The 12,324-nt window shown below is 34.7% G+C and overlaps 1 protein-coding gene across 2 annotated transcripts in view; it reads right to left on the bottom strand.

The window, feature by feature from the left end:
- The window catches only part of ANKRD13C (ankyrin repeat domain 13C), a 66,708-nt gene that overhangs the window by 44,624 nt on the left and 9,760 nt on the right, over window positions 1-12,324 (bottom strand). For both annotated transcript variants that reach the window (XM_008060968.2, XM_021713901.1), the window contains 2 exons: window positions 3,869-3,954; window positions 2,070-2,115 (listed from right to left, as the gene is read on the bottom strand). In XM_008060968.2, the coding sequence (XP_008059159.1) occupies window positions 2,070-2,115; window positions 3,869-3,954 (132 nt within the window). The remainder of the gene's footprint in view (window positions 1-2,069; window positions 2,116-3,868; window positions 3,955-12,324) is intronic.

The following is a 12,324-nucleotide window of genomic DNA, read 5'->3' as shown; positions in this document are numbered from 1 at the left end:
ACTAAAAGGGGTGCTTTTTAAAAAGAAATATATCTGTCATAAAATCAGTGTTTAAAAATATCTATAACCTTCAATTTACATAGGCTTGGGGAGAAGCCTGATTTGTATCTAAAAACTCCAAATAAAGAAGGCTGTTTTAGGCCAGGCATGGTGGCTCATGGTTACAATCCCAGCACTTTGAGAAACCAAGGTGAGAGGACCACTTATGCCCATGGGTTCAAGACCAGTCTGGGCAACTTAGCGAGACCTTGTCTCTACAATAAATCAAGAAAAATTAGCCGGGTGTGGTGGCACATGCCTGTAGTTCCAGCTACTTGGAAGGCTGAGACAGAAAGATTGCCTGAGCCTGGCAGGTTGAGGTTGCAGTGGCCGTGAGCAAGCCACTGTCCTCCAGCCTGGGTGACAGAGTGAGACTCTGACAAAAGAAAAAGCAAAAAAAACCAAAGAAGGCTGTTTTTCAAAGTTACAATTTGTAGAAAAATTAAGTATTACTAATTGAGAAGAATCCAGAGTCTTTATAAGACAACAGAAAACTACTAATTTTTGATACAGTAGGGAGAAGTAGTGCTAATGGGCCTCACATTTACAGCTGAATTTACTTTCTTAGAAGAAATCAGAAGATGTAGAGGCATTAGAAAAAGTAGTAAGTATAATTGTTAATTAAAGTTTAAATCTGGTAACCTGCCCGGCACCTCACTGCCTTACGGTGTAGCGTATAACTTCTATTTTCTAAGTAGTAAGTTGAAGCTGAATTTGCAACCCAAGTACATTCTGAGATTATCGTAAGTAACTTCATTAAAGGTTAACAAAATTAAGTTGTATTTACTGACCTACCATAGCTCTAAAACTGTGAAATTTCATTTCTTTCTAATCATGCTTAATATTTTTACTTATTTGGTAGGAACTATATACACCTACTTGCAACAGTCCAATATAAAATATATTGTGTTCGTATACACATATATACATATAAAATTCCTAAAAATTATATAAAATAGAATGCACTTTATATATTTGTCAATATCTGATTTATTTTTATTATTAGTTTGGAGATAAATATCACTGAACATTCAAATCTCTTTATCATAACAATTAACTTAGATACTTTTAAATACACACACAAGCTCACTATAACCAAACTTTTACAAAATACGTTTTTTTTTGGTGGGGGGAGGCCAGGTGCAGTGGCTTAAGCATGTAAACTCAGTACTTTGGGAGGCCAAGGCGAGAGGACTGCCTGAGCCCGGGAGTTCAAGGCCAGCCTGGGCAACTTGGTCAGACCTTGTCTCTACAGTAAATCAAAAATTAGCCGGGCCTGGTAGGCATGCCTGTAGTTCCGGCTACTTAGAAGGCTGAGGTGGAAGGATTGCCGGAGCCCAGCAGGTTGAGGCTGCAGTGGCCATGACCATGCCACTGCATGTTTTTGAGACTCTGACTCAAAAACAAAAACCAAAAAAATTCAGTTATTTAGTTACTTGTTAGTAAATTACGGTCACTAGAATAAAACTTCCTGTTTGAACATAAAGGTTTTCTCCCTAGTGAACTCATGGGTAGAAGAAAAACTTACCTTAATAAGGTAAATCAATATATGACTGCAAAATATCTAGGTCAAAATTAAGGTCTTTCATAAATAACTGGAGACAGTGTGCAACTACAGAGTATGTTAAGATAATGGCTATGAAGTATGCAAGTGGCAAAATAATTGAAAGATGACAAAACATACATAGTCATATAATGTTAACTAAATTCTGCACATTCAGAGACCTAAATACTGCATTTCAAACTTCCACAAATTAAGTAGTTCAATAGTCCCATAATTATTTTATCTTTTCTAAAAAGTATTTGTGCTAAATTATTTAAAGTTTTAAACCAGACTTTTGTAAACAACCAAAAAAAAACCTCCAATATCTGAAAATACAGTTTACTAGGCCTTGTAGCCATTACATTCAATATCATAAAAAGTACTTTTCCTTCGAGCAAGTTATGCTAACATTTCTAGATAACAGTTATTTTTACACTTGCATTTCTGCATACGTACATATTTTATAGTAAAAACATAACACTCTTACCCCAGCTTTGAAAATCCCAGTGAAGTTCTAGATAAAAGTCACCTAGCTGAGAAATGAAACGTGAATAATTACTAAATGCACCCTAGATAGTAGCTCATACATCTGCTTAATATTTTGCTTAAAAAAAAAAAAACTATCATCATCAAAGGTCTATAGACAGAAATAGGAAATAATAAAAAATTATTTTCAATGTTTGGCATTTGAGAGAGCAAAAACCAATATATGGTTATTACTTAAAATAAAACATTACGATAGCATACATTACTATACTTAACTACAAAAGAAAATATGTACCACTGTACATTTGCAAGAATATTTTAATCACATAGAAATATATCTGAAACTGATTGACATTTAAATTTATATCAATAAATATTCCATTTCTCAGCATAAAAGATAACAATAACAGATATTATTTTAAATATAGTTAACTTTACAAGTGTTATTAAAAATAACCACCAAATGATTATTTATATAGTCCCATAATGATGTTAAAAAAAAACCTACTGTAATCAAAAATTGTTTCTGAAAATGAATAACATAAGTTTACTAAATCTAAAATATGCCATCATGTGATACATATGAGAAAAAATCTTAGTTCACAAATTAGAAACTAGACATCAAAGACTGTAACTGTTAAGGGAACTATTACAATCAAGTATTCTAAAGAAAAATATACATTCTGAACATAATAAGTAAAGCATTACAAATATAGCAACGTCAACAACTTAGTCTTTCCTATTCCAAACAATAAAAAAAAGTAAACATTAATAGTAGATACCACCGCAACATGATTAAAGCATTTTTCTAGCCCTTTCATTCTTCAGATTTCAAAACACAGCACCACTAAGAGAAGGCATTAGCATATCATCATGATAGGCCTGTCTTTCTCCCACAGTTCTTTCACGCATCAGAAATACAGAGAAAGAAGAAATACAGAAAAAGAAGGTAACAACAGAATACAAACCTCTCTTCCTTTACTAGAACACCCAGCTCTTACCACAAGAAGGCAGGACACAGGAAAAGAGTTTTTGTTATATTAAAAAAATACAAATTGCTCCTTCTAACGGCAGTGGCTTCTGGTATTAGAGAATCTTCCAATTCAAAGGTCAAGGGATATTGCCATTAATTATTACTGACATCCTTTTTTTCTTAGAACTCTTATCTAATTTATTCAAAATAATAAATCTTTATCTTCCTAGTTAAAAGTAAATGGTTGCTTCTACTAAGATCACATTTACACATCACAATTACAATATTTTGTTATTTCAATCATTGTTTAATTTAAGCATGATTTTTACACATCACAATTACAATATTTTGTTATTTCAATCACTGCTTAATTTAAGCATGATTTGTACCATGTCTTGGCCCTTAATAATCAGTGAGAATTTCAACTATATGAAAAAAATGCATAAAACTGTATTAAAAATGCGTAAAACACTTATATGAACAGGTGTGGTGACTCATGCCTGTAATTCCAGCACTTTGGGAGGCCAAGGCAGGAGGATCTCTTGAGCCCAGGAATTCTAGATCAGCCTGGGCAACATAGTGAGACCCCCCCTCTACAAAAAAAAAAAAAAAAAATCAAAAAAATTAGCTGGGCTAGTCCCAGCTACTGGGGAGGCTGAAGGGGAAGGATCGCCTGAGGCCAGGAGGCTAGCCTGCTGCAGTGAGCCATAATCGTGCCACTGCACCCCAGCCTGGGTGACAGAATAAGACTCTGACTCAAAAACAAACAAACAAAAAAACTACACTTACAATTACTCTTGAGGTACAAAATCAGCAACGAAGCCTACCTCTTTCAGGGCTTTTAGTAATCGAGGTCGTTTTTCTTCAACACTTTCCCTGGATTGCTGCTTAAGCTTCCTTAAAAGAGCTGTAACTAAAGTTTAAATTTAAAAAATAATTAATTTAAAGTAATTTACACCATGCTACAAAACACTACTGGATTATTATACACATAAATAAGCAAATCACGTACATGTATAAGTATATATGTGTACATATGGCTGTAACCACAATATTATTTTAAAAAGCCAAAAATCAAAGAGGAATATTTAAATTACTGAAGGTCTCTTGGAATAGTATAAGAAGCTGAGACACAAGAGTCAGGGAACACGGGACCTATAGATATAGAATAAATTAGTAAATAAGTTCAGTAAAACTAGTATGATCCCCAAGGAATAATAAGAGAAATCTCAACATCAACTTTTAACGTATTCACAATAGTTTTTTTTAGTTTTTAATTATCAGTAAAAATTTACCCAACTGTGCCAGATTACCAATCTCAGGAGATGGCATAATGTCCTATTGTAACATTGATCTCGAAGATCTCAAAGACAATAGATCTTAAAAATGCCACTGGAAACCACTTTTCTAAAAACACAATTACCTGCAATTGTTACCAAGTGTTTCTGTTCTTTTTTTCATTGGAGGCTGTATCCTCACATACTACCAATATGTTATAAAAAATACAAAAATGAATGTTATAGTGCCAGCTACTAGGGAAGATAAGGCAGCAGAATCATTTTGAGTCCAGAAGTTAGAAAACAGCCTGGGTAAACACAATGACACGACTCCTTCTCAAAAAAACAAAAAAAGATTCAATCTCATGAAGAATAAAAGTAAAATCTATTATGCAGGGTTATTGTAAACACTAAGCATAAATTGTTTACTACTGTAACTGCAATGAAGTAAATATAATTTTTAATCTATAAGGACTGACAATTAAGTTCGCAAACTCATCCTAGAAAAAGTGTTACATACCACATCACTGAATATCACTACAGTCATCTTCAAAGTACTCCCCTTGGGAAGCCATGCACTGATACCAGCACCTACTTCACCTGTCAAAGAAAATTTGAAACCTTTTCTGGAAAGGTCATCAGAGCTGTCGCTGTATTACCATTGATGACCTGAATGTCATCAAAATGTCTTCCTTTCAGTATTTCCTTTATCTTTGGGTAAAAAAAGAAGTATTGGGGGTCAGATCAGGTGAGTAGGGAGGGTATTCTAATACAGCTATTTGTTTACTGGCTAGAAACCCCCTCACAGACAGTGTTGTGTGAACTGATGCACTGTTGTGATGCAAGAGATCCTTCAGGATCATTTTTGCACATCCCTTTCTCATTCCAAGATTTTCGTTTAAGGTTTTCCTGTGTTCTCCATCGATCAGTATTTGGTCTGCTGTGCTTCTCACAGTCAGTTGACAATTTTGACTGCAATTCAACAAATTTTTGAAATGTTTTCATCAGTTCTGCTCATTACTGGCCATACTGACCCCTCTTCATCAGTGACGCTTTCTGTTTCCTATGAAAAACATTTAATCCATTTGTATACTGTCACTTTCTTCGTGGCACTATTCCCATGAACTTGAACTAACATGTCTCTGATATCACTTCCATTTTTGCCAAGTTTAACAAGAAATTTAATGTCTGTTCATTGCTGTAATTCAAACTCTGACATCCTTGTGATGACAGCTCTGATAGCCATTTCTGAAAAAGAGTTCCAAAACTGCTTTGAGAGGTGGACTAGAGGCTGACGTTGATGCATATCATACCTTCCCAAAGGGAGCATAGTGTGCATTCAGCAATGAGGTATGTAGCATTTTTTCTAGGATGAGTTCTTGAACTAGGATGAGTTCTTGAACTTAATCATACTTCCTATTAGAACAAAGGCCTAAAGCTTGCTGGCAAAACAATCAATCAACCCCTAACGTCTATCAAAATTAGGAAAAATATTAAACTTGAATGCAATAAGACAAACAATAAATGAAAACACGGAAAAATGTTCATTGGGAGAAAAATCAATAAATACTGATTTCCTTCTAACATATTTTTCATATACACACACATACACACACACATATTCTGAGGGGTTTTTTTTTTGCTGTTATTTGTACAATTTTGCAATATGCCTTCTTATAAACTATTTCAAGACCCATGAATAATAAACAGGAGGTGAATTTAAAAAAAGAAGGTAGTGAAAGCTTGGACCACATTTTTTTTTTTTTTTTTGGTCCGCATAAGTCAAAGTAGATAAAACCCAGGGAAGGACATGAAAAATTGTGGAATCTACTCTTATTTTTAACCACAGGCCCAACTAAACTCCAATATATTTTACAAAGTCAAAAATCAAACAGCAATGTTGAAATTACTGAAAATCTCTTGAAATAGTAGAAACTGGGACACAGGAGTCAGGAAACAGGGGACCTAGTTTCAGTTATACTATTAACTAGCTCTGCGACCTAGATCAGAAGTAACCGAATACTCATCTACATTTCAGTAATCAACTGATATGCAGCAATATGAGAAAATGAGAAAGTTGGGCACTAGAGTGGGTTTTTATTCTTTATTCATTATACATGTAATTCAATTTAAGGACTATTATTTCTCTATCTGGTTTCAAAAATCTTTTTTAAATGAAATGCTGGTCAAAGAAGTAATCTTTTTTTAAGTTCTTACAGGTTGAAATGAAAAAGTTTCTCTAAATCAATTCCCAAATTACATGTTTTTGTGGTCTGTGAAATCAAAGAAGTCTGAAAACAAATGACCTGAATAATTATTTACAGGTTCAAATTTGTATGACTCTAACTAGCCTTCATACTTGTTATAATTTAACTTTAATATCAAATTTTTCTTACCTAAAGTAGTATAATTCCTTTTATTGTAATTCTTTTACACTATAAGCTCAAATAAATATTCAATCTACCTTGTCTTCAGATTGAAATGAACCTCTGTTGAATGGAAATAATTCATTCTTTCAATAAAAAGCAGAATCCATTTTTTTTATCAACCTGATATAACTTCAGCTAAAAGGAACTATAACTGACTGAAGGCATTCCTTAAGTAATAACCAAACATTATTTTAAAGGTAGTGGCAACAACTAGTATATAGCATAGTAATACATGCAAAAAGATTCCCTGTTCTGTGAGACTTTACAATTCAAAATAGCATCAATTCAAACTTCCTATGCAAGTGCAAACATTCAGGAAGTAATTACACAAAACTGCCAGTACACTTTTTAGAGACAGGTATTTGTACTCCCTTAAGACTCTAACATTGATAAAGAAGACAAAATTGGCTTTATTTAGATAGTAAGAGAATTCACAAAAAGACTCAAATGCAGAATTCCATAAAGTACAACTAATTTACCTTTCTCCTTACATTTAAGTTTTCAGTTTGTTTGACCTAAAGCATTTGGAATTATACCCTACTGCTTCAAGTAGTACTGAAATCTGTTATCTTTTGTCTTCTACTCCCTCTACACTCTAGTTCATTTCCCACTTCTTACTTGGACAGTTCTACCTGGATGTATTACAGATAATTCCAACTCAACAAATCTAACACAAATTAATTAAATCCTCAACTAATCTTCCTCCTACATTCTGACATCAATGAATTTAGGAGATCACAACCAATTCATGATAAAGAACTTGGGAGTTATCCTGAATCCTCCTATCACCACCCAGATCCAAGAGGTAATCTTTTCTGTCAATTCTTTCTTTTAATTACTTTCTGATGCATCCCTTACTTTTCTCAACACACTATCCCTTCAGCCAAGCTTACCTCATTTGTTCTAAATTTTTTTTTCCCTAAAAACTTCTTGTCTCCCTGACTCTACTAATTAAAAAAGTATTTTCACTTATTTAATATTGCCAATCCCTGCCTTGAAGTCTTCTGGGATTTTGCCGAGACAACAGGTTGAGACTAAAGCCTTGAATAGCTGATCTCAGTGTAGTCCCTTTACCATTTCAGTAAAATTTCATCTCCCAACATTGGTCTTCACTCCTTAACCCATATTTGCCAAATATCCTTATTAGGAAGCCACACTGAAATATATATTGCTCCCTAAAACATGCCTTGTTCTTTTTATTATTTCCATGCTTCGTATGTATTGTTTCTGCAACCTGAATGTGTTTACCCACCGTGTTAACCTCTAAAAATCCTTCAAGACTCAGCTTAAATCACCAAATGCCTTGCCAAAACCTGAATTACTTTTCCCCCTAGTACTTTGTATATACTTCAAAACACTGCAACATACTCACTGGTCTCTCTCCCCCAAGTAAGATTAATTCCTCAATGACACTCCCCCGCTTTTATGTTTCTAATGCATCTGGCAGATACTGAGAGCAAATAGATAATTCCTGCCCTCATAAAGCTCTCTGCCTAATGGGAATGGCAGACAAAGTTCTGGCACAGGGCAGAGAAAAAATATCAGATTTTGAGCTGATATCTGAAGAATTATAAGGAGCTGGGGCAAAAAGGGGAGGAAATGTAATTATCAAGAGTAGGAGAAACTGAAAAGTACAAGATGAAAGAACAAGATGGGGATGGAGACAAAGAAGCGGCATATCATACTGGACCTTATAAACCAAGTTAGTGACTTGAGTCTTCATCTAAGAACATAAAGTTTTAAATCAAGAGAACAATATCACCAAAAAAAGAAACTAAATATAACAAAATATTAACAGTGGTTACTTCTGAGATTACTTTTGTTCTTTAATTTCCTAATTTCTACAATGAACATCATTATTTTCCTATTAAAAAATTATAAAGTTTTGAAGACTCAGGAGAATTGTGATAAATAAAAGTCCCAATACAACACATTTAAGAAAAATTTTTCTTCTTGATAAGTGGTCTCAAATTTTCTTTGCAGTTTTTATTCATTTCTTCATTAATTCACCACATAAATATTGTGACAGAGCTAAAGAGTGAATAAGACAACATATGTATGACTTGAGTCCTCACAAATCTTATTTCTTATTTCATCAAGATACAGAATAGAAAACAGACAATGAGCAATTAACTACAAGTACACTACATACTGCAAAGGAAAAGACCAGACACTGAAAATATATAATAAGGAAAACTTAATCTACTTCAAAAGTACAGTTATATGTTTAACACCATTATAAATATACATTTACATTAGTATTTTGAGGAGTTGAGGAAAGGCTTCTCTCAAAAAGAAATACAAAGTCAAAACCTAAATGAAGAAGACTGCCAGTTCGAGATAAGACTGCAAACCAACAGAACTACTTTCTCTCCCTCTACACTAACCTTTGATGTGCCACAAAAATAAGACATGGCTGACAGAATTCCCAAAACTACCAAGCATAAATCTGTACAAATGGTAAGCAACTCCTGAAGAGACAAAAAACAACTAGATCCCATGACATAAGAAACCAGAGCTATCTAGATCAGAGGAAAGCTAGTGACCATGTGTGAGGGATAAACTGGGGGAAAAAAAGACTTTAAGTTGTATCCATATCTTTCCCTGGGCTGATCACTGTTCACCAGGTAACCATTGTAAATAAGAAAAGTATTATCATCTTGAAATTATATTAATTTTAAAGTGACATGACTCTCAATAGTCTCTAATGAGTAGTTTAGCATTGTCTGACTGTTTTGTAACACAAGATTATTAGCAAAATTGTCAGAAATCAGGAAAAACGATAAACAGGTTACAAAGTTTCTGCTAATAACTCATCATATTAGACCATCTTTGATTTTTTTCAAAAAACTTAATTTTCTATACCACAAAATTCTGATGTAACACAAGCTAAGCAATCAAAAACTTAAGTCACAGTACTTAAGAATAATTTCAAAGTAAAGACAGGCCAGCTTCGGTGGCTCAGCCTGTAAATCTCAGCACTTTGGGAGGCCGAGGCAAGTGGATGCCTGAGTCTATGGGTTCACGGCCAGCCCAGACTTGGCAAGACCTCATCTCTACAAGTAAAAAAAAAAAAAAAAAGTAAAGACATATGTTGAACACCATTAAAAATACATTTACATAAATATTTCTAAATATGTAGCACAGAGTCATTCAATTAACTATCCTTTTAAGTTAGTAGTTAAATATTTGTTTCATGTGACAGAAAGTAATAAAAATATAAACACTGAGTAATTATGCATATGTAACTATAGAAAGACGGACAATGAGATACTATTTATAATGCTTATCTAAGATGTCTCTGGATACAAATCACTTGAAGACCAGACCTCAACTATATGCGCACTCAATCTTTCACCTTACAAGTTATTGTTGGGTTGGGTGCAGTAGCTCATGCCTGTAATCCCAGCACTTTGGGAGGCCGAGGTGAGAGGACTGCCTGAGCCCACAGGTTCGAGACCAGCCTGGACAACGTGGCGAGACCTCATCACTACAATAAATCAAAAACTTAGCCAGGCATGGTGGCGCATGCCTGTAGTTCCAGCTACTTGGAAGGCTGAGGCAGAAGGATTACCTGAACCCAGCAGGTCGAGGCTGTGATGGCCATAGCGTGCCACAGCACTCCAGCCTGGGTGACAGAGTGAAACGCCAACTCAAAAAACACAAACAAAAAACAAAACAAAACAAAAATTTATTGCTCAATACCCTCTAAGTAGTTTTCTATGAATTCCTTGTTTATTGTCCTTCCCAAGAGACTGTGAATTCCTAAACAGCAGAGATCATGTTTTTATTCTCCACAAACTAATACTCACACACATGCTTTACAGTAAGGATTCAGTAAATATTCACTGATTCTGAATTTAAAAATTCTTGACAGTCATAAAAGTCTCACTATGATCCATCTAGTATTGTTTATTGCTCTCATAAGGGTCTTCTGACATTTGTCCAGAAGGGACAACTATCAATATATAACAAAAAATATACATACTCAGTTGTAAAAATATTACAATTTTATTTTATATTAAACCTTAGGTCTAAATATAACTTCAACATTAAAAGTTGTCCAAGAAGTTCAGGAAGTCCACAAAAATGTCAATGTGTGGAGTATATAAAGAGCTAAACCATAAGAAAGAATTCAGAAGAGACCAATACTTAGCATTAAATGAGACTAAATCCATGTAACATTTCTAGGAGTGTTTCAATAGTGTGCATTTCTTTAATAAAACTACCAAAATGTTTTTCCTTCTACAAAGCTTTTTTGTTTTTTTAGTCGGAGTCTCACTCTGTTACTTAGGCTGGAGTGTATTAGCACTATTATGGCTCACCACAGCCTCTACCTCTGGGCTCAGGCGATCCTTCCACCTCAGCTTCCTGAGTAGCTGGGACTATAGGCTCATACCACCATGCCCAGCTAATTTTTAAAATTATTTATTGTAGAGATGAGGTCTCAACATGTTGCCCAGACTGGTCTTGAACTTCTGGGCTCAGGCAATCCTCTTGTCTCAGCCTCCCAAAGTGCTGGGATTATAGCTGAGCCACCTTGCCCAGTCTGCAAAGCTAGATTCAATTGGTCTTTTTCAGTCCCAAACTGTACAAACATAATATAAATATAATATTATCATTCATTTAGATTTAAGTTTTGTAAAATTTTCAACTACTGAGATGTGCTTGATAAAAATAAGGCCTGATGTGAAGTTGAAAAAAAAAAAAAGATGGGTAGGAAGAGGGATAGAGTAGAATAAATGAACAATCTGTATTGTAAAAAAAAAAAAAGGAAAAAAAAGTTGTAACATGTTTTGGAAATAATCTTTTCTTTTTTTTGTCCCCTGGAAATATTCTTTAAAGATTAAAACAACCATAGAAACTGGACTGGATAAAAAAAATGTGGTTAACACAAGGGAATATTATGAGCCATAAAGAAGGACAAACATATGGACTTCACAACAATTTGGATGGATTTAGAGTCTATCATACTCAGTGATCTATCACAGAAACAAGAACAGAGTACCATATGTTCTCAAGCATAAGCAGACCTTGAGACCTCATAAAACTGTAAGAAAGGGATTGGGTAGTGAGAAACTACCAGGGAGGAGGGGTAGGATTGGTAGTTGAGGGAAACTGCCAGGGGAGGGAGGGGCACACCTTGTCAACAAGGGTGCCTGCATAATGAACATTTGTATACCTCACCCTGAATTGTACCCCACATCTTTAAAATAAAAATTAAAAAATAAAATAAAATAAAGACTAAAACAAAATAGAGTTTTGTTCCTCACTTCTAGCAAAGCAGATAACTGCGATAAAACCTAGATTATTTTTAGTTCCAAATGGTCCACGTACTTAAGCAGTTGCCAGAAAGAACAATCAAGCTGGGCTCAGTGGCTCAGCCTATAATCCCAGTGCTTTGGGAGGCTGAGGTGAGTAGATTGCCTGAGTCCACGGGTTCAAGACCCGCCTGGGCAACTTGGTGAGACCTCATCTCTACAACAAGTCAAAAATTAGCCGGGCATGGTAGTGCACGCCTGTAGTTACAGCTACTTGGAAGGCTGAGGCGGAAGGATCACCGGAGCCCAGCAGGTC

This window comes from Carlito syrichta, unplaced genomic scaffold (genome assembly GCF_000164805.1).
Source record: "Carlito syrichta isolate Samal-C Ts95f unplaced genomic scaffold, Tarsius_syrichta-2.0.1 Scaffold304785, whole genome shotgun sequence".
NCBI lineage: Eukaryota > Metazoa > Chordata > Mammalia > Primates > Tarsiidae > Carlito > Carlito syrichta.
This window is presented reverse-complemented; position numbering and strand designations above follow the sequence as displayed.